Source organism: Antedon mediterranea, chromosome 4, assembly GCF_964355755.1.
Source record: "Antedon mediterranea chromosome 4, ecAntMedi1.1, whole genome shotgun sequence".
Lineage (NCBI taxonomy): Eukaryota > Metazoa > Echinodermata > Crinoidea > Comatulida > Antedonidae > Antedon > Antedon mediterranea.
In genome coordinates this window covers 21,740,914-21,767,006 of record NC_092673.1, presented here as the reverse complement: position 1 = coordinate 21,767,006, position 26,093 = coordinate 21,740,914, and the positions used below count along the sequence as shown (strand labels likewise).

Sequence of the window (26,093 nt, the reverse complement as noted above, 5' to 3'; positions counted from 1 at the left end):
ATTAAGGGAAAAAACAATAAAAGGTTTTATGTGTATCCCTAAACTAAACATGGTGTTTCATTTTATTCTGTTCATCGTTTTCAAAGTGTGTTCTGTTACGAAAAAAATATAGAATTAGCAGAAACTTGGGGCAGATCATAAATAGTTTAGTATTGATATTTACAATTAATCAAGGAGATAAACGTAGTTTAACCCTAATTTAATAATGATGATATTGAAAAATAACTTTGAAAATATATTATTTTTATTAACATTTTTTATTTTTATTAACATTTTATATTTTTTTTTAACCCTAATTTAATAATGATGATATTGAAAAATAACTTTGAAAATATATAATTTTTATTAACATTTTATATTTTTATATTAAAATTAGTAAATGTCTCTTGAAACGTTTTCCGACATTACAGTACGCTTTCCACGATTTGTTTCTATATTTTTCTGTTTTGGGCAGGAGGGTTTGTTATTGTGCTAAAGTCTACATTTTTCTTTTTTTTTTTTCTTTTTTTTATTTGGTTTATAATTATATAGTTTTCTTAAATAAATGTTCTAAAATTTCTGTTCAATTTCTTTAACAATAGAAATTCTATCACTACTGTATACACATAATACTTGTTATTGTTTGATATCAATTTATTTTTAAATTTTCTCTTCTGTTGTTTGACATGCACATATTACACCTTAAGGTGATATTAATATTTCTCTAAATTTCAGTACTTGTCATATCATTGTCAGTCAGTCATATAATCTTGTTTATTCAGAAGCGTAACCGTATAACGTTTTGATGAAAGATAAAAGAAAGTTATCAAAGGTATCAGTCCGCATATTTTTTTTCTCGCCCGAATGCCTGGTAGACTATAGTATATGAAGTTTATTATGTGTGTTAATATCAGTGAAAAGCCTCCTTTTCTCATAATAATCATGGCAAGCAAAACTTCTGTACCTACTTCAGCACAGTTCTGTCTTTTTTAGGTGGATTCATATGCTACTGTATAATAAAATCTGAGAGTCAAATCGGTGTCTTAGGCTAAATTTATTGAGTGAGCATGAATTGCCTTTAATGCTGTATCCTCACTCACTTGTGCAACTTTTTTGCTCACTTGCACAGTGTTGGAAGCTTTAATTGCCCTAATAAACAACTTTACAATAATTCGGTTTTACAGCCCTTTGGTTATGTAACTGCACTGCTATATACCTTACTCAGAATTAGTGGGCTAAATATTGCTCTTTCTCAATTTAGTTGCTTGGTTTTTGAGTAATTTTCCTGCAAAGTGTCTGTGCGCGTCAGGGCGTACAGTAGGCTCTATTTTTCAAAATTGTCTTAGCTCCACCCCAACCATGGTGGGATGGTTTTGTAGACTTATAATTTTATTTCATATAAATGTATAAGTACAATTTCCGGCGACCTACAATGTACAGTGACAGCTCTATTCTTCCAACATGTTCAAAACAGATCAGCCCCAGAGGCCAAAAGGAGGGGTGTAACCAATCCACACCCTCTCCCTATGTAAGCAGTTTTGTCTTCACAAACTCAGAATAACACACAAGGATGATTAGTGCATTATATCAACACGATGCCAAAATGTACAAAAGATACAATTGGATGGTTTATTTATAATTTACTGTATGTCTTTGATAAAGTAATGTACACTATGAATTAATAATTACATCATACTACATTTGATAGCATTTTATTTATAACAAAGATTTTGCATTCTTTAAAACTGACAAACAAGTTATTGTTCTTCGGTGTGACATAATTCATACGGCTCAGTGAAAGTAATTTTGTTTTTCTGCAGACTTTATAAATTTTTGATATTTTGATGGGTTGTATTGGCAAAATGTTAATGAACATATTTGAATACAGTGTGTAGTAGTAATGACTATGAAGGGAATATCTATAAATCAGCATGTATGTCCTTGACAGTGAAACCTATGCTTTCCAATTATCTCTTGTACCCTTAAGCTTCTCTAATATCTTATTGTTGGTTTTTTTTCTCGTAGGATTTGAGTGTGTTGTAAAGGAGCTTTATGGGGTGGAATCGGTGAAGAGGATAACGCCCTTTAACGGTAGGTACAATAACAGCATCTCGCAAAAGTGATCTGAGCCGTTTTTTTATCACAATATTTCATCAATAAACATGTTCATCTTTTATGACCTCCAGTTAATATCATCTGGATTTTAAATGAGACCATTATGATGAAGGTTTTTGTTTTAACATAATATTATATCAAATTTAATCCTAATATATTATAAGAATAACGTAAAATGCAATTTGTAACAAACGTCAGAATAAAGCTTGAATCAATAAAACTTATCTGCAGTTTAAAATAAATAATAAGTCAAATATTTCTTGGGGCATATAATTCATTAATCAGTAATTGGCCACTACAGTAGTCCAAAGGCAAAGTGTCTGTAGTAAGAGAAACGTTAATACTGTAAAGAATGTTGAATGCAATAAATATGGACTTTACTCCCGGCTTTCTACGTTTAGATACTGTATGCTTACACAGATTTATTTTAAATATTAAAGGTTCTGATATCCAAAATATTAAATATACTTTAACTCGTGGTGACAATTTAACACTTAATTTAATGTCAACCAGATCATTAGCTTGATGTTCAAACATGAAGACCATTGTACTCAAGAGCTGATGGTCTTCTTCTTAGTCCCCAGTCCTCCCTGCCCCATCTTCTTTTATAGGTTATGTACAGTCTCCCCTGCCCAGTCCTCTTTTAATATAGGCTATGTACAGTCTCCCCTGCCCCATCTTCTTTTATAGGCTATGTACAGTCTCCCCTGCCCCATCTTCTTTTATAGGCTATGTACTGTACAGTCTCCCCTGCCCAGTCATCTTTTAATATAGGTTATGTACAGTCTCCCCTGCCCAGTCCTCTTTTAATATAGGCTATGTACAGTCTCCCCTGCCCAGTCCTCTTTTATAGGCTATGTACAGTCTTCCCTGCCCAGTCCTCTTTTATAGGCTATGTACAGTCTCCCCTGCCCCATCTTCTTTTATAGGCTATGTACAGTCTCCCCTGCCCAGTCCTCTTTTAATATAGGCTATGTACAGTCTCCCCTGCCCCATCTTCTTTTACAGGCTACTGTATGTACAGTCTCCCCTGCCCCATTCTTTTATAGGCTATGTACAGTCTCCCCTGCCTCATCTTCTTTTATAGGCTATGTACAGTCTCCCCTGCCCAGTCATCTTTTAATATAGGCTATGTACAGTCTCTCTTGCCCCATCTTCTTCTATAGGTTATGTACAGTCTCCCCTGCCCAGTCTTCTTTTATAGGCTATGTACAGTCTCCCCTGCCCAGTACTCTTTTAATATAGGCTATGTACAGTCTCCCCTGCCCAGTCCTCTTTTAATATAGGCTATGTACAGTCTTCCTTTCCCAGTCTTTTATAGGTTAAGTACAGTCTCCCCTGCCCCAACTTCTTTTATTAAGTACAGTCTCCCCTGCCCAATCTTCTTTCGAGAACACTACTGTCGCGGTATTCCCTGCCCCTTCCTTTCAAGGCTTTTAACAGTCTCCCTTCCTCTTCTTCTTTTAAAGGCTCCTTACAATATCCATAGCTCTGTCTTCTTTTGTGGGCTCCTACTGGGATTAAACAAAAGCTAATAAAATATAGTAAAAATGGCAGCTAAATGGATAGATGCATGAAATCCTGAACAACTGATAATATATTCAATGTAAAATAGACACTTGGGTCACACAAACGGTGTTATTAATAGGTGACGGAAAACAACACATACCAAGGACAACGTTGTGTATAATGTGTGTTAAATAATTAATAAAATGATGGTTTCTACATGAATTAGATGAAATTATTCTCCTTCTTCTATTTCTAAAACAAACTACAATTTAATAATGTTGTTAAATGTTTAAGTACTGTAAGTGTATTACATCATTTGTACTAAATTAAAAATTGAAATGCATTTGTGATCTTGTTAATATACTGAAATGCTTTATTTGTCCATTATCATAATAAAATAACAATAGAAATTTATATTGACAAAGATTGACAAATATTAAACAAAAATTCATATATAAAATTCATTATACTATAGGATGTCAAAGATATTGGTGTATAATATCTTTTTTAATATTGAGTATAAAATATGGTAGTTTAATCTGTAATAAATTCTAAATAAGCTGCTAGTATTATTTGGCTACTTAATGTACCAGAAAATTAGAAAACGCAATGAAACTAAAATATTTGACCTGTGCTTAGTGCCTGTTCACACAGTAAAGCAGTGAGTATTTTATGTCTATACTTTACAAGTAGACCCATTATGATTTCAGAATACTCTAGTTCAATTAAACGGTCAAATTAGATGTTCAAATTAGACGGTCAAATTGAGCCATTTAGAAAGATCCAAACAACCAATATATCAATAAAAGTTGAAATCAATAAAACCTTTGACAGATACAAATACCATTGATACACTCTTAAACAAAAATAATGTCATGGGTAAATTAATATTTAAAGATGTATTGACCCCAAAAACATGAAAAATGAAGATTAATTAAATCAGACTTTGAATATGTTATTTTGTAGTTTTAATAAAGTTAATCACTTTCGTATAAAAAAAAATAATGTTTTCACTTATAAAATGACAAAAGAAATGGTTAATTTTAACCAAAAACAATTGTCTGACAGACAATTTAGGTATATTTTGCTTTAAATTACATTCATTTTTTTCAGGGGAACATTTTTTTTTTTTTTTTCGATCGAGTTTTTTGTCAATTATTATGTGACAATAAATTTGCATTTTCAACAAATCAAATTTTAAAAATGATTTTTTTATTAGGGGACAATATAGAATATATATATTTAGAATTGTTACTGAATATCAGATGCAACTGGATTCATACAGTCCTTTAGTATGATCTTAAAATCCTTACAGTATGATCTTAAAGAACAAAGATTGACTACTGTAATATAACTGGCAATAGTAGTTAGGGGTAGTTTGACCTTTGAATGCTTCCTAATTAGCATATGAGGTCAAGTTGCTAGGGACTGACAGGTGATTTTTTAGTTACTGGTACTATACATGGCTAATAAATGTTTAAAATTTATGACTGTCCTTTTGTTAGCTGTAGATCATTTTGTGAGAGGCATTCATTAATTAATATGCAGCATTGCTTTACATGTTATATAGTACTAGCTCGTTCACAGTTTCAATCAAACTCCCTCTCATTTTAAGCATATTTTTCTTATTTGTTTGGTTACAATCATACTGTAAAATATTCAAGGTCTATTTATCGAGGCATAAAAAAAAGATGGTTGTGAAATGTGTGTTGGATGAACACATGAAAGTAAAGCTCTGTCTACACTATCAAACTAGTTTGTGATGTGCCCAAATATGGTAGTGATAATGCTTAAATATGGTAGTGATACCGTATGACATCATCATGTCCATATATGGGCACATCACATGTTTTTTTCACTTAAAGTTTGGTAGTGTGGACAGAGCTTAAGGGATGGTAACACTGAACTATGACCAACTGTGATTGTCATCATCATCATGATCATCATCATCTTTTATTTGAGTCGGCTTTCTCCCTGTTCCAAGGGGTTACTGACCGTCACTCTTTCCAGGCTGCTACACCATCTCTCCACTCCTTCCTTCCCCAACTTTCCTACTTTCTTTCTTTCCCATAGAAAGTGAGCTACTGTACATTATGCCTAAAGGCTTGCCTACACTATCAAACTTTATGTGACAAAGAAATGTGATGTGCCCATATATGGACATGATGATGTCATATCACTACCATATTTGACCATATCACTACCATATTTGAACATATCACTACCATATTTGACCATATCACTACCATATTTGACCATATCACTACCATATTTGGACACATTTTTGTCAAACTAGTTTGATAGTGTATACATAGCTTTCTATGCCGTTCAATGCATTTGAAAGCCTTTAGGGTACACACTCATGGTGCAAACAATGTCAACTTTTTCAGCGTTTGTCTCAATAATAAAATAAATTTTAAAAAAAGAAGGAAGATTGTAGTACCAACTTTTTGTCATACAAATGTGAAAATACACATTGCTGTATTTATGATGATTAATATAACATAGTGGCAGCAGCTTTGTTGCACAGTTTTCCTAGTGATTGATGCAAAGTTGCCAAGAAAGATATCATTATGTTCCAGTTTGACAGTTATTTATGAAACTAATAATTGTCTTTGTTGATTCATTGATTCTATTTGTGATGCGATTCTACAACTATGTTTCATCGAGAGATGTTTACTATTTATTTATTCAACTTCATATTCATCACTGCAGAGAAAATAATATATAGAACAAAAGTAGCAAAAAGAAAGGGATGAACAAGCATCCTTGAATAATTATTACGTGACAAAAGTAGTTAGCATAAAAATTCACAAAATTTTTACATAAATAACACTGTTATTAATAGTTTACTATGTTTGCAGTATTTCAAATGTTATTGGTTTTTTTTCTCTACACTATCAAACTAGTTTGACAAAAAAAGTGTAGTATGGCCAAATTTGGTGTTGATATGTCAAAATATGGTAGTAATATGACATCATGTCCATATATGGGCACATCACATTTTTTTTTGTCACATAAAGTTTGATAGTGTAGACAGAGCTTTAGAATTGAATTACATTTTTTGTTTCTCTAAGTCCACGTTGAATATCGTGCATCTAAATGACAAAAAAATATCATTAGATTGAAAAATGGTTTTTTACTGTTATAATAATGAGAAAAAAACATTCTGTCATTTTGACTCAAACACAAACCATCAACTGAACCAATAAAGTTAATGCAAATTATTTCATAAATCATTCATCTTATTTTTAATACTTTAAATATTCGCAAAACAATTTTACATTTTTTATATTGAAAATAGCCAAAACAAATCACATTATTATTATTATTTTTTTGGCAATATTCTAAATGTAGTATTGTTAGTTTGTTTTGTATTGTATGTATTTTTTTTATTGTTAGATTTGTACATGTTTTATTTGAATGAACTTTTAAAATGGAATTTTATATATTGCTATACTTTTTACTGTATATTAAAATATAAATTTGGCGCAATTCAGATTACTCTATTCTGAAATGCCACTTATATTTTTAATAAACCTGAAGTGAATTGAATTATGTTATATCATAGTTATGTAAGTGAGTTTAAAATTGAGAGCGCCACCAACGTGTCTGCAATCCCTAAATTCAAACACTTGATTAATGGAAATATAGGCGTTATATAATTTTCTATATCCATCATTTTAAAAAAAAAACATTTTTGTTTCAAGGACGTATTTGATTAAAAGTTTTTTTTTTTTTTTTTTGTTGTTGCTTAGATGAAGAGACAGGGAGACAAACAGAGGATTGGGATCCATCGTTTGCTGAGATCTGCCAACTATGTATGGCAAGAAAACAATTAGTCAAGGTAAACACTATTAAAATGCAAAAATAAATATATTTTGAATTTGTCCGTCAGTCTAACTGGGAAATGGGAATTACGCATCTACGAACCACTACTGTCTAGCATGATACTATAGCACACACTGGGAGATGATTCCTATTTTAAATGTTTTTATTCCTATTCTTTCTCCTTTATTGCATCCAGTAAACAGTGATGAAGTTGACATAAATATTTAAAAAACTTTATCAAAGAAAAAAAAAAAAAAAAAAAAAACATAGTATAACACAAACCAAACAAGTTACTAAAATATATCATAGTCCACAAATCAGTCTTTCAATGGCCATCATAGTACATCCAGTAACACAAACCAATAGAGGTTCACAATTTGCTTGTCATAACTCAGTTTCTGATCATTCACCAATCATTGAAAACTCCGTGGAAAGTAATGAAGTTTTTTGTGCGTTGTGTCCTGACTTTGGGGAGGGTGAATGATCTAACGCGTCGGAGCTGATGGTTGTGTGTGGGAGGTTTAGGTAGGAGAGAGTGTAATCTATGATCTTCTTTTTTCATTTTATCAAAGAATTTTCTTGACAACTTCTCGCGGCGTTCAGATAGAGTGATGATATTAAGGTATCTGCGGGTATCAGCATACGAGGTACCATCAGGAACTAACAGGTTTACGTTCCATCCGAAGGACGAAGTCAATTTTTATATTTTGTACAAATATAAGAACCATTTGATGATCTGTAAACCAACTAACTAAATGATTGCCCACACAATTTCATGTTAATAATTATACCTGTAGATAGGTTTTACTGTTTTTGAAAATGAAATAAGGCCAAATAAAAAAACATACTTGTTAAGCGTCAGCGTCCGCTCCTGATTATCCAGCCGCCTCTCTTTTTATTTATTTTTTTTTTTTACCCATATACAACGGAAAGTTCAGCGGCCCGGCCCAGCTCCAGAGTAGGGCTCGAAATTCACGCTAGCAAACTAGCATTTTGCTAGTAGATTCTTCATAATTGCTAGTTAAAAATTTCAAAACTAGCAAATGTTTGTTAGGCTAGTGTAATTTTTGAAAAATACGTACTTTTTTATCTTAGCCAACGCTAGCCGCCGATCGCTCTATGTCGACAACGGCATTTTGGTGAAAACAATTGTTTCATTAGGGAGGTTTCGCAACCTTACAAATACGATAACGAAAACGGATACGTCATACATTTGTGAAACTTTTGAGCTGATCCCCATTTCATATTCGTAAAGCGTATTCGTGTTGACGAATATCACCAGTCATATTCGTAACTACAAAATGAGTATAGTTTTTGATCTATTTTGCACATTTTGCATTTGAATTAGGAATGATTCATGATTATAATATAATTATAGATTTATTGAAAGTAATTTACTAAAGTAATTTACTAAAATGCCAGGTCAATTTAAATAAATAGCAGTTTTTAAAGTCCTCACTCGCTTTGATGTTACGCTAGGCCTAGGCAGCCAAGCACACCAAGCAACACGTATCTGCGCTTCGCTCAAATTTACCGCAATCATATTTTGGACGCGCCTCAATATTTCGTTGCCATGCGAAACAGATTTTTTTTATGGCTTACGAAAACGAATACGTGTGCGTGACGTATCCGTTTTCGTTATCGTATTCGTAAGATTGCGAAACCTCTCTATTTACACGCCGCCGATTTACGTCAAGGAAACGCGAATAGCACCGTGAATCATGTAATGTGGTAAACAGCAGGCTTTTTCCCCAACACATTAAATCATGTGCATTTAGTACGTCGCTGAGGATTACATCATCAGTCACGTGATTACAGAATACGCGATTATCAATTTAGGGATTTAACGAAATAAATATTTTGCCTACACAGTGGTCGAAGCGCGTTTTTTTATAGGTTCGTAAATAGGAAACACCCCATACATAATGGACTCTACCAATTTTGTTTACGATGATCTCGAGATCGGCACACCGCGAGGTCCTGTTGGGCGATGGGTTTCCTTATGCCTGGTTTACCTGTGGAATAATTACATACACTTTTTGCATCACAACTTTAAATACTGATTTACACAGCAATTGGCAAAGGATTCATCAAAGAAGAATGAATACCTTGAATAAAAATTCACTTAAGAAATGCCGTAAGCTGTTTTCAAACTATAAATCAGCCCACTACTATTTAGTATTATTGAGACCAAATCATGCTTCTCGCGATAGGGAATTTCCTGGATAGATGAGTCAAGCGAGAGACGGCGGATGGCCGATCCTAGGGCCTACAATTTCGCTTGGTGGCAATTAAATTTAATGTTTTAATTACGTCTGGATATAAACAATACAAAACTCAATTTTGTCATAGGCAATAATATTTCATACATAGGCCTAGTCTAGTCAATTTTGTTCTGTTTCGCATTTTAAAAGTTTGACGTTTCGTCCTAAAAAAAGTGGGGCAAAACGTTCACCGTGCAAAAATATACCTCCATAAAAAGTAAAAAAAAAAAAAAAAACCGTCCCCCCGCCCCTGAAAATTTATGAGGGTGTGACGCTTAACAAGTATATTTTTTTATTTGGCCTAATTAAAAAAATAAAAATTCAGTACAGAAAATAAAAAGTAGAACTAAACAATTAGGTTTTTTTATTTAATTAAATTTATCAAGTGTAGGCTTGCAGTTGGCTGAAGGGTACTTATGTAAACAGCATCTTAAGTATTCACTTCACATTCAACTTTATTATTTTAACTGGTAACCGTAGAGCACATTAGTTAGACAAGTTTTGCTTTGATTACATCAATTTGTGTTTTGTACATTTAAGGTTGATTTTGCAATTTAACAGTACACCATCATTGGGTTTCACTTTTTAATTGTTTTAGTTTATAAATGAATCGATTAGTACAATACATAAAATATATGAAGTTAAATTATTTAAATAATTTGTAATTGTCTGATTGCAGTGGCGTAGTTTCAACGTGGTACTTATGTTTTAACAAATGTATATTTGTTGGTGTTTTTCTTTTCAGGAATCAATTGCAAGGCATGAACGCTATATTGATGAATATACTGGTGGTAATTTGGATACAAAAGGTATTGTATAAAATTCATTAAAGATGTTTTTTATTAGATAGCGTGTCATTTGCTAGCCCTAAACATTATCTGATCTTGTGTGATGTTTTAACTGAGCATGTACGTATGCTGATAGTGGTATATTTTCATTTAGACCACTGAACACAAAGGTTGATATGATAGGTGGGCTTGCAATAAGTGGCTTTCCCAAGTTATTGCACACACATGCTAGTCAGAGTCAAGCCCTGCCGAATTTTGTCAATCGGATAAAATGTTTTTACTTCCACTGAACACATAAGATGATAGGTTGGCTTGCAATAAGTGGCTTTCCCAAGTTATTGCATACACAGGCTAGTCAGGGTCAAGCCCTGCTGAATTTTATCTATCAGCTAACATGTTTAAATTACTTATCGTATTTTGCTAAAATTATTTAATTTGATCGTACACTTTGACTTTTTAGTCAAGGTAAAAATTGTTCCAAAATACAGTACCTAGTAGTAAACTGGACATAATAACGTCCACTGTATTAAGTCCAAAACACTGTGCACTAAATTTAATATCTTGTGCCCTTAGATTTTACATTAAAATAAGTTTGACCTTGAATGAGTGATTTCTGAATGTAATTTTAGATATTACAAACATAAAGGCCATATGCTACTGGCGTCTTTCATATCTAATGCATTCTATTACATACAGACTATACCTTGAGCATCTGTAGCATTACAATCTAATGAGTAAAGACTTGTCTAATCATCCAAAAATGCATTTTATTTGAAGCACAAATTTGGGATGAATGATAATACGTTACTGGGAGGGTTGACCTGTTACAGTTGAGTGGACTTTGACCTCTGGTGGTAATGAAAACGTCGTCTGCTGCTTGATTGTGTGCATTGTTCCAGTCACAGACAATGATATGTACATAAAAGAAGCAAATTAGCATAATTATATTTTAATTATTCAGCAACAACTGGCTGTGATAATATAGTATATAGCTGTTTGACTTTTTATGCCCCTCTAGCAGCTGTGTATTTATAACCAAATTGTTTCGTGGAATCTGCTAATTAGTTTATTTAAATATTTTTTCGATTCATTATAACAATTTTCCTCTTTACAAATTTTTTTTTTTCATCGTTTTCTATGCCTTCGTTGACTCTCAACGCTTACTACCCCAGAATTTCAATATTCACAAACTTCAGTAAAGAAACTGAATATTAATGCCCACTTTAAATACACCAACTATCTCACAATAAACTAAGAATGGAAATATGTATTATATAAATAAAATAAAAACATGGGTAAACTAACATTAACATGCAAAATAAATGTATACAGTATATGTTTGAAAATGATTTTAAATGTTTTTATAACATAATACACGGGAGATAAATTTATTTAAATTTTGTTAATTAAATTTTTGTATTGTAGTCAACATGATAAATATCTATTCTAATCTGAGCATATTATCAATAGTTATATTACATACAGCTGTAATATTTACTTTTTAATAGTAATGATAGAGGTTTAAACCATATGCATGCCATCTGCTGGTTGTTTTTGGATTTAAAGCAGTTTATCTATATTGGTATCTCTACCTTTGAATAACATGGGAGTAGCCTACCAGAATTAAGTTCTTACTAAGAAAATATATCACACAGACCTTTATGTTATATAGTTGTACAGTAGGTGTTTAGTGGTCAGAAAGGCTATTATTATTGTTATTTATTTTTTATACTGGGTAGCATCTTTAGACAGTTCTCTCAGTGGGCCCAGTGTATAGTACTATGATGCGTTTGTGACAGTGGCTGTGTGTGAACTAGTACACCGGTGTAACCCCCTACTCGTCTCGAAAGTTGTACTAGGTTCTTTAAAGTGCACATGGACCAGATGTGTATCACTGGACCTACGGTATAGTCCTTATCTGAGAAGACTCGTTTTACCACCAGAACCATGGTGCGAGTGAGCCTGAACTCTTCCCGATGTTATGGCTATGTATTCGGTTCCACTGGCTTAACCACTTGGCCACTCACTCAGGCTGTAGCAATTAATGCAAGATTATGCCTTTACACACTTACTTATTAGTCCTGTGGGTAATAATGATAATAATAGTAATAATGGTTTGGTTGTATTATTGCATATAAATGTTTCTAACACCAATGAAATATCTTTTCGTAGGTGATTATAGTGATGGTCACTAACTATTGACCACTAAAGTCAATGAAGTATCCTGAAAATAATCAAAATAATGTTTGATGACGCAGAGAAACCATTTTCACCGCTTCAGCATTTTGAAGCTCCTTGATGAGACCTCACGGAAACAGATTCATAGAAGAACTATTTATCTATTTTTAACCATATACCAATAATTTTATATTTTCGTAGGAGATTATACTGATGGCCAACCATTGGACCTAAGCCGAGCGGGTATTGTTGAAGATGATCACAGTACAGACAGTCCACTATCCTTAGCAACACCACAAAAAAATCGGTCATCTCTCAAGGTGCCTTTCATAAAAGTCAAGTAAGTTACTTAATATCTGTAAGCATTTTTTATAAAACCCTAATGAAACAAAGAATGTTGAAAATCAGGAAATTAAAGCAAGTCCCTGAAAAAAAAAACATTTTGGTTTAGGGTATGAATTTCTTGTACAGGTTAAAATATGACCAATATCATCAACTCATAGCAAAGCACTATCATCAACTCATTGAAAAGATGTTGATCATAAAATAATTTAATAATTTAGGAAAAATGCGAAATTAACCACATAAGCAATTTTTTTTCAACAAGGCTGCACAATAAAATTCTAAAGCTCGGTCTACACTATCAAACTTTACGTGACAAAAAATGTGATGTGCCCATACAGTTTATGGACATGATGATGTCATATCACTACCATATTTGGGCATATCACTACAATATTTTGGCACATCACACTGTTTTTGTTAGTGTAGACAGAGCTTAAACACTATTACTATGCATCTAGAACATTAATTCAATCATTTTGTGAGACTATTTAAGTTTGCTGAGTGAAAATAAAATAAAATAGTTAAAAAGCCTTAAAAGCTAAACTTAATTTAACATGGCATTCCCTCTGTTTAAAAGAAAAAGAGTAGTGATAACATGAAGGATTTTAAATGAAATTGGACAGAATTTTAAGAGCATTAAAAGATAACAGTATATTTCTTTTACTGCTGATCTTAATGAAAGGAATCAATATTACAATGTAAAAGATAATACAGAAAGAATAATTAATAAGAAAATCATTATAAAAAAAACAAAATAAAAAAATTGGCCATTTAATTTCAAATTTGCTTTTCTGTTTGAAATATTTGTTGTCATCAGAAAAGTAGCAGCAAATGTTGTGGCTGTCTAACAAATGTACATGTATATTACTTTCATTATCCCATGTGTAAATGAATGCTTGAAATCTCATATTAATATTCCTAACACCTCAATTTTCAACAAGTAATGGTTTTGCCCAAGAACAGCTCACATAAACCTTCTGATTATGTGAAATATCGATATTCAAATGTGTTTGTGATTTGGGAATATTTAAAATTATTATTCAAAAAAGTTGAAAGATTCAGTTTGAAATAATAGAAATTATATATTGTTTGTATGTATTTGTATTTATCAGAAATATTTTTTGTTTTTTTTTATGATATGAGTGATACTCAGTTGCATAACTTACAGCGTTATGTTGAGAGATTGAGTTTGAATTAATAGAAAATGTATTGTAGAAATCAGTTATCATTGTTTCTTTCTCTCTAGGAATATTAAATCATATTTTAATCTTTTTTGTTTATATGATTATCTAAACTTTGAACGGTTTATAGTTATGATTTATATACAGTGTCATGCAATAAAAATCTACGTCTAACATAATTAAATTTTTTTACAGGAACAAAAACAAGCTTGCTCGTCATGGGAAGACCGGTACTTACTCCAATTACACACAGGCCGATCTCAAACTTGCTTTAATCGATGTCCGCAGCGGTAAAATTGGAACACGGCGCGCATCTGTGCTTTATGGAATTCCACGATCCACCATTCGTAACCACCTAAATCGCAATTCGTTTCTTAATGAGGACGAGTCCACAGGGACAGCTAACAATCGTTCAAATAAGAAAATCAGTCCTAAAGTTGAACAGACCACGAAAGACACTGATAAAGCTAAACAAACAAAAGACACAAATACATATGGAAGCGTTTGTTTTGCTAAAGAGGGAGAAGATGTCATTTCTCGCCTCAGAAAGCATCTGGAGGAAGTCGAGAAGTGTAAAACTCGAATTGACGGTAAGCAAACAGTTGGGCGACTACTTCTACAAGAAATGCTTTCAGGTCAAGGTATCAAAGCAAAAGATTCAGATGAGAATAATAAAATCAGTCATGAGTCTAGCCTCTCAAAGAGTGTCTTTGAGTATCTCATCGAAAAACATCTGGAAAATGTTAATGAGATTGATCAGGGTGAAAACCGGGAAAATATCCAATCGCAAAAGACAAAATCGGGGCAAGTAGATCCTAACATAAGAGTGCCTGATTTCAGACCTGTGAATGGTGGTTCAGATAAAGATAAACCATTTGTCATTGAAGAAACGAGAAATAATGCTGCTGTTATAAACGAATGGTTTAAGCGTTCTGCTTCACCGTTAATGGACATGACGTCTCAAGAACAGGATTCGGTCACTAGTAACACAAGCGGTAGGTCTGATGAATTTTGCGGGCAAAGTAAACGGCCTAAGCGAGGGCGCTATCGTTGTTATGATCGAGAAAGTCTTATGCAAGCCGTTAATGCAGTACAGCGTGGCGAGATGACCGTAACAAGAGCTGGAAATGTTTTTGGTGTACCACATTCCACTTTGGAGTACAAAGTCAAAGAGCGCCATTTAAAACGCAATGCAAAACGTGCAGCTGAGGAAAAACCACAAACAAGCAGCACTCACTCCGACCACTCAGACTCGAACCAAAGTCCGCAAGCACCTGAGGTATTTAAACCGCAAAGGTTAGGTCCATCCGCCATGATGTATCCAATTGGTAATACGATCATGCCCTCTTACGATAGTTTTGCCAGTCGTTTACGTGCAATTAGTGAGCGCCAACTTTGGCATAGTATGTTTCCTTACTCAATTGATCCCGAAGCGCTCCGCCATTTATCGGAATCGGCAAGTCACTACTACAGGTCGCATCCCCTTTACGCGGGCCAGTATCTCGAGGAAGAGTATTACTTACTAAACGAAAGACAGTCAACATCACTTGGATTACAACAGCCACCGAGGGAATCTTTGGTCGATGAATCTCAACCTGAGCGGGATTCTGCACTTCCAGGATATAGCCAATCGCCACCAGTCAAGCAGCAAGAAGTGAAACGCGAAAAGAGTTCCAATATCAACAACATCATTGAGAAACTTCTAGAAGCTCAAATATACCAGCAAGTTCAGAATATACAGGATTCACCAGAGAGCAAAGAAGATGCATTGCAAGAACCTGCCACTGCTGCTGCTGCTGCTGATGAGGAGGAGGATGAACCTACTGCTAAAGATCTTTCAAAGTCCACGCGGAAACGACCAACTGAAGAGGAAGAAGAAGAATCAATACCCACCAAGAAAAGTTGCCATGATGATGCGGAAAATTCGCAGAAAATCACCGAAAACATAGGTGCAATACAAGTATGATCTGAGAACAAAGGTGGTCTCTCTCAAATTAAATTTATTAGACAAATTAATTAAAACAGACAATTTAATTTATCTGTTTTTAATTGAAATGAAAAATATAGTTATTAAATCAAGTTTGTATAAACCCTATTTTATGCATCAAATACAATTTCCCAGATACTATAAACCAAGTGTAACAAGTTGTAACACACATACTATGAACCTTTGTATTAACTTTAACAACTTGCTACATTTGAAACAACCAGTGGTGTAACTGGCTAATCCCAGGGCCCCGGAGCTTATGCATTAAAATGGCTAAAAACGTCACTTGGGGTTCCTAAATCAGGCGTCTCAGGCCTCTGGGTTACGCCACTGGAAACAATTGTACTTGTGAAATAAGTCAGAGAAGCCATAGTGGTATTTGATAAGTTCTTTGTAGAAAATTTAATTGGAGAGAGATTTACAAGTTTTGTATTTTGTTTTATTTTTTTGCTTATTGATAAGAATATTTCATTCTAATACCAGTGTATTTATTTGTACATCGTTTAGACCATGTCTTTCAGTCATTTGTTTTTGCTCTTTTCGTTTTTAGTTTATTTTCAAATCTTCGATTCATGAAACATGGATACACAGTAATGTTTATAAACAAACTACATTTACCATGAATTGGTTTTAAAATGAATTTATTTCATTATTTCGTTGCTATCATATTCCAAATAAGAAGTATACGTTGCTTTCAATTGTTCTCTACATAATATTTTGTAATGTATTTATAAGCAAGCGATAGTTTGTAACATTGTGTACTATAGGAGCTGCTTCAACTCAAATATGGTGCTAGCATAAAACGACGACGACAACAGCTCCCTCATCATTTAACCCGTTTATTCTATCTGAAACAACTTGTCCATTTTTGTAGCCTTTTGTATGGTTTGAGCATCTTGTTTTTTGTAAGCAGTTTCTTCAGAGGAGAATTGTCGATGTTCATCTATGAGGTGTGAAACACATTCTTTGTTGGTGACTATACTGTAGTAGTTAAGTGGTACCACATTTTTTTTTTGTAACAAGGTAGAGTTAACACCCTATCTTAGAATGGAATAGTCTGGTATTGTCATTATTTTTGAAAATATTTATTCCACAATTAGATAAAATGTGTAAAATACACCTTTGATATTTATATTGTTTACATTTCACTGGTACTTTTGTCCTGGTAAGTAAATTGCAAAAGATAATCAACAAAATAATTTATAAAAAAAATCTGTAATCAAATTATTAACACGTTTTGTTGACCTTGTTACAAGAGTAACGTTCTCACTTGAACATTAAAATGACTTGCAATCTACAAAGTGCTTGTAATGGTATAGAGCTAGTGATTTATAATCATTGACTATTTTATTAAATTGTGTACTGTATATGTATTATACGAGAGAACTGTGTTGTACGCAGATACAAATTGTTTTATTTATTGACGGTTGCATGGTCATTCAGAAAAAGAAACACTATTTGTATAACTTGTGATTTTTGTAGGTAAAAATGAGATAAACTATGTTTTTATTTCTTATGTTAAAAAAAAAGTATAAAATGTATATAATTTGGTTCTGTATTTTGCCTCTTTGCAATAGTGGGCATTTGTTATAATATTGTTAGCAAGAGATAGATGTGCATGTATAATAGAACTTCCTAAATTGTAATCACTGTAGGTGTTGTTTTAGGCAGGATGAGTGTGTAGGGAGGAAAACAGGAGAGGGATGAGGGGAGGATGAAAGTCTTTTAGAGTTATTGTTTGTTGACCATCATGTTTTCTACATAAACTAAGCATTTATATACTCAAGGATTGCTTGTCTTTTACAACAGCTTAAAAAACCACCGAAAAAAATGGTCCATTAAATATAAATACAGAAATTATTTGTATGAGGAAATGTACAATAATTTCTTTTCTAAGATGATTTATTTAAGAAATTTTATAACTATTCCATTAAAACCTATTTTTTGGCCTTGACATTTAAACAAAAAATTAACATACAAAGTGTTTATAAAGTTGGTGAATAAATATATTTGATTCGTGAGGGGTGAAAAGTACTGAGGTTGGTTAGTACTGAGGTTGGTTGAGGCCACAGCCACCATGCTTGAGGCCACACCTACCATGGTTTTGGCCACACTCACCATGGTTTTGGCCACACTCACCATAGTTTAGGCCATACCCACTATAGTTGGGCCATACCCACCATGCTTCAGGCCACACCTACCATGGTTTAGGCCACACCAACCATGGTTGAGGATACACCCACTATAGTTGGGCCATACCCACTATAGTTGGGCCATACCCACCATGTTTGGGGCCACACCTACCATGGTTGGAGCCACACCTACCATGGTTGGAGCCACACCTACCACGGTTAAAGGTTATATACTAAGATTTGTAATACAAAGAGTACATTAAATTTTCAAAGTAACAACACTGTATAATCTTTCCATGTTCTTAAACAAATTTGTGGGAAAAAAGAAGCTTTGCTAATATATTTATATTCAATGTTAAGGTAAAAATTAAATGTCTGGTCATAAAGCATATGAATGTATCAACACAGCTTTTATATTGAATCTGTTTTTTAAGTATTTAATAGAAATGAATTTGATAAAGGTTTAGGATAATGTTAAATGACTGTGACAGTTGTTTTGTGTGTAAAAGATGTTTATCTTTTTTTCCAAAATCCAATCTTGCCTTTTTTTTTTATTTTATAATATTTAGCACACCTTAAGTTGGTCACCATTTTGAGTTTTTAGCTGTAAATGTGAAAAACATTTTGCACAATTTTTAATTATAATAATTATTTACTATTTTTATTAATTGGTAAATAACATTTACACCTTAAATTGAATTGAAAATAAAATTAATATTTAATGAACATTTATTTAATATTCAAACATGGTTAGTCCATCATTATAAGGTCAAGTCAGATCATATTTGTAAATTTATGTATTGTTTATTGATACAAATTTGTAATCCCTCATGAATTTATTATTTTATTTCTGGTAATCTATACAGTAAAACCCATCAGGGGATGCTCTTATTAAAGAGACACTTTGTTTGGTCCAAAGATGTCCCCTTAATAGAGTTCTACTGTGATTGTATTAACATTTTATATTTTACTGTCTGTTACCAACAGTGCTTATTAGTATTATATACTTCTACTTGTACATGTATTTGTCTCCAATACCTTTGTGTGCTTACTCCATTAGAACACTAATTTAATTAGTTTTCTTTACAATAAGTATTGTTATTTAAGAAAAATCCCATGTCAAGTTCAGCCAAGCTTGTGCAATTTACATACTTTTAAAACCCCTTATTTTTCGCATTCCCAACAATCGCAAGCTCATATTTTTCGCAACCTCTTATTTTTCGCATCCCCATCAATCACAACTCCTTATTTTTTTGCATCCCCATCAATCGCAACCCCTTATTTTTTCGCATCCCCATCAATCACAACCCCTTATTTTTGGCATCCCCATCAATCATAACCACTAATTTTTTTGCATCCCCGTCAATCGCAACCACATATTTTTTCCCAAATTTGGTGTAGTTATTAGCACCCAGCCCTATTTATGTATCTCATGGTGCAACACAAAGACGTCTGTGCAACCCAAATATGTAGACGGTTACATTGAACCGAACATTTATATATATATATATATATATATATATATATATATGTATTCTGTAACAGGCAAACAATAAGGGGTTTACAGTTCTAATTTTATCTTCGTGCAATTATGTTGTTATTACCAAAATTCTTTTAGTTAAACAACCAAAACCATTTATATGATAATTAAATCACATTGAAATGTTGATAACATTTATATAGCCTTTGTACCCACACATTCACATGTTTCCGATTTATAAACAATCATCTCTTTTTAGATTTCAATGATTTATACAAATCTATACTGTATTAATATCTGTCCAGTTCTCGCATAATTGCTATTTAATTGATTAAATAATTAATTGTAAATCTTGTGTTCAAACAATGATTTAGTTTTAATAATTTAATTTTTAGTTATAATTGTTGATAATTTCTGTTGATAATGTGAAACTATTATTGTTATAAATGTTTGTATGCTTTTGTTTCTGTAAAACATTAACTGTAATCATGTGTGAATTCTCGTAAACAAAATCTATTTGATTGTTAGCTGAATGCTAATGACCGTAGCAAACCGCACTATAATCAATTTTACTCATTGCCTAATGATTCCTGTACTGTATTTTTATCATGGAGTTAAGGAGACTTAAGTTATGTTAATGAACTATCTGTTAAAAGTTAGGGAAGTATAAATAGTTAATACTGTATTTTAGTCACAATGCTAGGGAGCTATAAATGAATGTGATATATTTCAATTACAAATAAGTCAAATGAAATGAGTTTGAAATAAGCACTGCTCATAAAATTAAAATACCTAGAACATCCTACAACAACGTGTAGTAAAACAGCTATACATTTTGTCAATATTGTTGAATTTATTTAATGTATATTGCTATTGCTATAAATGATTGGTCATGTATTATGAACAATGCCTTAGTTAGTATAAACTCAGCTTTTCATATGATGAGACGCATACTTGTAGATTAGTGTTCTAAGTAGTATTTCTTAACTTCATTTTCTTTTTTTGTTTGTGACGTTTGTTTGTAAGGTTCGTAGGCAGTTGATAAGTAATGCATTTATTTGCTTTTACTGTACGTGGGTATTTATTAAAAGCACAAAGCTACTCAAAAACATTCTTGAGACTATTGTTTTCTTTTTTTTAAAATGGCTACAATATGATTACAACATTCAATTTTGTTACCAATAGTATTGCTATATATACATCCATATATTGCACAATGATGCAAATTTGACTTTTTTATTTTGTGATTCTGCGTACCGGTATGTCACATGATATCGTAACCAGTTATGTATACAAATTTCAAAATTTGGACATTTAAAAAAAAAATCCCTATATGCGTATATATAGCAATATTATTATATAGTATTTTAAAAAGTGCATAAAAAGTTTTTTAAAAATGGCCAAATTTCGACCTTTTTAATTTTTAAGTGGTTACTACCGTATACGTCTACAAAATGTTTAAAGTGCAATATATGCGCATATATAGCAATATTATTGCATAATAATAGTATTTTAAAAAGTGTACAATAGTACAGCGATTTTCTTTTAAATTGCCAAATTTCGACCTTTTTATTTTTTGACATAAATGGTTACTATACGTCTATAAGATGCTTATAACGCAATATATGCGCATATATAGCAATATTATTGCATAATATCAGTATTTTAAGAAGTGTGTATTTTCGCCATTTTTGAACTCCATGATTATGATTTGGAGGATTTTTTTTTGAAAAATGGCCAAATTTCGACCTTTTTATTTTTTGACATAAATGGTTACTATACGTCTATAAGATGCTTATAACGCAATATATGCGCATATATAGCAATATTATTGCGTAATATCAGTATTTTAAGAAGTGTGTATTTTCGCCATTTTTGGACAAAATCCCTGTACTATAGTACAGAATTTTTTGGGAAAAATGGCCAAATTTCGACCTTTTTATTTTTTGACATAAATGGTTACTACTATACGTCTATAAGATGCTTATAACGCAATATATGCGCATATATAGCAATATTATTGCGTAATATCAGTATTTTAAGAAGTGTGTATTTTCGCCATTTTTGAACTCCATGATTATGATTCCTTTCCAGAATGGGAACACACTCTATTACATTTATATCTGAGTAATAGCTATACGACACATACCTATAGTGACTTGTCTCATAAAGCATGGTGCATCAGTAACATTGCAAAATAAGGTAATGTTTAAAGGATTTGTTAGTGTATTAGGCTAACATTCAGTACTATACAATCATTAATATAATATCATGTATTTAATACAAAGAAGATTAAAACATTACATCACTTAGTAAAACTGCAGAAGGAATGTAATTCCCTCTTGGAAAGGAAAAATATAAATAAACTGACAGGTATTATCACAAACACAGTAAGAACATATTCAATTAAAATTTGTTCCCCATAATTGCTATTTGATTCAAAACAAACCCTTTTGGAATTAAGATTACACTTTAAAACTTGCATAAAAAAACACCCACCCACTTCCCAATAAAAAATGGCACCTGCCATGTTTATCCCCTACAAACAATATATTATATTATTTTAGGACACTAAAGTAGGTATTTACAAAAAGTATATTAGGCATTAGTATACAGTATTATATTATGTGGCTGTTAAACGTTCTACATCAGTTTGCGTGATAGTAAGATCTTCCATCTGTCCTTTTGTAGATACAATCAAATTCTGTAAATAAAAAAGACAGACAAAATTAATCAAAAATAATGCATAGAATTTCATAGAGGCTTGGAGTTTTCCCCACAAAATTAAACAAATTTCAACCTCCATAAAAACAAAACTTATCAAGCGTACCATTTCCGACTATCTAGGGGTGTCATTTACCTAAATTTGCCTATTCCATAATCCTGAATCTGCCCCTAGATGAAATTAATTGGTAGGAGTACAAAGGTTATGATATGAATTGGCAGGAGTACAAAGGTTATGATATGAATTGGCAGGAGTACAAATGTTATGATATGAATTGGCAGGAGTATAAAGGTTATGATATGAGTTGGCAGGAGTACAAAGGTTATGATATGAATTGGCAGGAATACAAAGGTTATGATATGAATTGGCAGGAGTACAAAGGTTATGATATGAATTGGCAGGAGTACAAAGGTTATGATATGAATTGGCAGAAGTACAAAGGTTATGATATGAATTAGCAGGAGTACAAAGGTTATGATATGAATTGGCAGGAGTACAAAGGTTATGATATGAATTGGCAGGAGTACAAAGGTTATGATATGAATTGACAGGAGTACAAATGTTATGATATGAATTGGCAGAAGTACAAAGGTTATGAAATGCATTGGCAGGAGTACAAAGGTCATGATATGAATTGGCAGGAGTACAAAGGTTATGATATGAACTGGCAGGAGTACGAAGATAATGATATGAATTGGCAGGAGTACAAAGGTTATGATATGAATTGGCAGGAGTACAAAGGTTATGATACGAATTGACAGGAATACAAAGGTTATGATATGAATTGGCAGGAGTACAAAGGTTATGATATGAGTTGGCAGGAGTACAAAGGTTATGATATAAATTGGCAGGAGTACAAAGGTTATGATATGAGTTGGCAGGAGTACAAAGGTTATGATATGAATTGACAGGAGTACAAAGGTTATGATATAAATTGGCAGGAGTACAAAGGTCATGATGAGTTGGCAGGAGTACAAAGGTTATGATATGAATTGGCAGGAGTATAAAGGTTATGATATGAGTTGGCAGGAGTACAAAGGTTATGATATGAATTGGCAGGAGTACAAAGGTTATGATATGAATTGGCAGGAGTACAAAGGTTATGATATGAATTGGCAGGATTACAAAGGTTATGATATGAATTGGCAGGAGTACAAAGGTTATGATATGAGTTGGCAGGAGTACAAAGGTTATAATATGAATTGACAGGAGTACAAAGGTTATGATATGAATTGGCAGGAGTACAAAGGTTATGATATGAATTGGCAGGAGTACGAAGGTAATGATATGAATTGGCAGGAGTACAAAGGTTATGATATGAGTTGGCAGGAGTACAAAGGTTATAATATGAATTGACAGGAGTACAAAGGTTATGATATGAGTTGGCAGGAGTACAAAGGTTATGATATGAATTGGCAGGAGTACAAAGGTTATGATATGAATTGGCAGGAGTACATTAAATTATTAAAGATCATACCTTTTCATTGCAAAGATGAAGCAAGCAAACAAATGCAATAGGAACGCTAAGATTTTTAGCCAGACTCTTCGAAAGGTTTTCTGGAAGGTGTGTATACATATCTTTGAAGGATTTCTGATGATTAACTTTCTCATTTTTATCTTTTCCTTCTTCAGTATTTTTATTTTTCTCATTTTCATCAATGTTTTCCTGGAAAAACAAGAAGCAATATATACACCATGGTATCACTGTGAAAATGATCATTGTAAGGTGCAGAAGTGGATGGGGGGAGGAGGAGAAGCAAAATCATATATGTTTTCCAAATGAAATTGAATCAAGTGACATTTTGTAGCCATAATAGAAGTAAGAAACAGACAAAAGATTGAGAATATAAGGAGTAAATATTATTAAATCTGTGTAAAGCCTTGTCTGCACTATAAAACTTTATGCGAGAGAAAGCATGTGCACATATATGGACATGATGTCATATCACTCATATTTGAGTATATTATTACCATATTTGGGCACATTACATTTTTTGTCAAGCTGGTTTGATAGTGTAGAAAGAGCTTAAACGAGAAATATAAAAATGGTATAGCAGATTTGAAGGAAGAGAAAGAAGTAAAAATAAGAATTTGTTAAACTATTGTAAAGTAGGAGAGGAGCTAAGGTCAGATGTTTTACCCTACACTGAAACAGAAATGACATCAAACACAAACATTAATAACTTGACAGAAGAGACAGGTGACAGCATTTACCTTTTCTTGTTCACTTACGTAGGTTAGGTACTTCCACATTATACCTTTTAATTTCTGTACATCCATTCTTTTGGCAGTCTTTGCATAAGGTATGTTAATTTTCGCAACCTGGTAAACAAATAAATAGTGTAATTAATTTACAGAGTATTGTACCTAAAGTCACAAAGACCTGTAAATAATAAAAAGTGTTTTTTTGAGAAACTGTTGGTAATGCTCCTCCTGTAAGTGGATCGAAAAAAGTATGGTAACCGCTTATGGAAGGTGACCACTACGGGAGGTCCTGCCTATAAAGGGCCAAAATCATGTATCATGGCTAAGCATGATATTTCGTCTTAATGAATAAAAACATTGAACATTTTGTACAAACATTTAAAAACAAAGATAAATAATACGTTAATTGAAAAATACTGTTGAAAAGTAAACACTAACTCTTCTTTGGACGGATTTGAGTCCATCAATGCCTTTTTTTCAAAGGCATCCATGCAGGTATATCATATTGAAATAACAATTGCTAAAAGTTTCACAATAACATCCTAGTTTCCATGGCAAATTAACAATAGTAGAAGTAAAGCAAACCCACTAGGACGCAACGCAACACATGACGTATTGACGCATAGTGCTGTATTACGTAATCAAATTGGGAATCGACAGCGCAACAGTGCTGCAAACTTCACAGGTTTGATTTCACACAGGCGTGGGCAAACACAATTATTGGGTGGGCATTTTCTTACATTGTGTAGGTTGTGTTACGTTCCATCGCTAGTGGGAACCAAGCTTAAATTACAGTACACCAGGTATTTCCAAAAAACAAAGTCTTTTTACCCTGTGTGGTTGAGCCACTAATTTATCACCAGAGAAGGCAGTGGTATCAAGAATGCTATCCTCGCCCATCAATGTACTCTGAAACATGTTGCTGCTGTAGTCACTGGCAGTGAAGTCACCTCCTTCACCAACATCATCATGATCATCATCATCTTCCATCTGCAAAATATAATAAACAATCAACTCAGTCAACAATTGTTTACATTGAAACATTAGGGGATATTTTCATTTAAAATGTTTGCATAGTCATAATGGTTAATCAAAATATTAATTGTGTAGCATTTTTTCATGTATATTTCCGTTAACAAATTTGACGCGTTTGAACAGCTTTGACGCATTTCTTATTGAGGCGTTTGTAAATTCATCAAAAAACAACTCGCACAATCTGCATTTTAATGTGGAACCAGAGGTGCGTCACGCATTCTAGCAACTTATCGGATGTAATTTATGTATTAATTTAAGAAATAATGATGCGATATTGGCAGGAACAACATATCTTTGTTACTGTTACTGCTTGTCCGTTTAAATTGGCCTTAAAATGTG

At 32.7% G+C, this 26,093-nt stretch overlaps 2 protein-coding genes across 4 annotated transcripts in view; one reads left to right on the top strand and one right to left on the bottom strand.

Moving 5' to 3' along the window:
* LOC140046903 (ligand-dependent nuclear receptor corepressor-like protein) overlaps positions 1 to 20,900 on the top strand; it is a 33,265-nt gene extending 12,365 nt beyond the window's left edge. Inside the window, exons 2-6 of the mRNA XM_072091650.1 lie at positions 2,005 to 2,070; positions 7,362 to 7,450; positions 10,444 to 10,507; positions 12,866 to 13,004; positions 14,386 to 20,900. Coding sequence (XP_071947751.1) covers positions 2,005 to 2,070; positions 7,362 to 7,450; positions 10,444 to 10,507; positions 12,866 to 13,004; positions 14,386 to 16,156 — 2,129 coding nt within the window. The 3' untranslated portion in view covers positions 16,157 to 20,900. The remainder of the gene's footprint in view (positions 1 to 2,004; positions 2,071 to 7,361; positions 7,451 to 10,443; positions 10,508 to 12,865; positions 13,005 to 14,385) is intronic.
* Positions 20,901 to 21,714: 814 nt separating this feature from the next.
* Positions 21,715 to 26,093, bottom strand: part of LOC140046902 (condensin complex subunit 2-like) — a 28,996-nt gene continuing 24,617 nt past the window's right edge. The window contains exons 14-17 of one of the 3 annotated variants that reach the window (XM_072091649.1): positions 25,551 to 25,709; positions 24,747 to 24,836; positions 23,992 to 24,180; positions 21,715 to 22,493 (exon numbers count right to left, since the gene is read on the bottom strand). In XM_072091649.1, the coding sequence (XP_071947750.1) occupies positions 22,413 to 22,493; positions 23,992 to 24,180; positions 24,747 to 24,836; positions 25,551 to 25,709 (519 nt within the window). In that variant the 3' untranslated portion in view covers positions 21,715 to 22,412. Of the gene's footprint in view, positions 22,494 to 23,991; positions 24,181 to 24,728; positions 24,837 to 25,550; positions 25,710 to 26,093 lie in introns of all 3 variants that reach the window. The other 2 variants (XM_072091648.1, XM_072091647.1) reach the window with 2 other exon arrangements.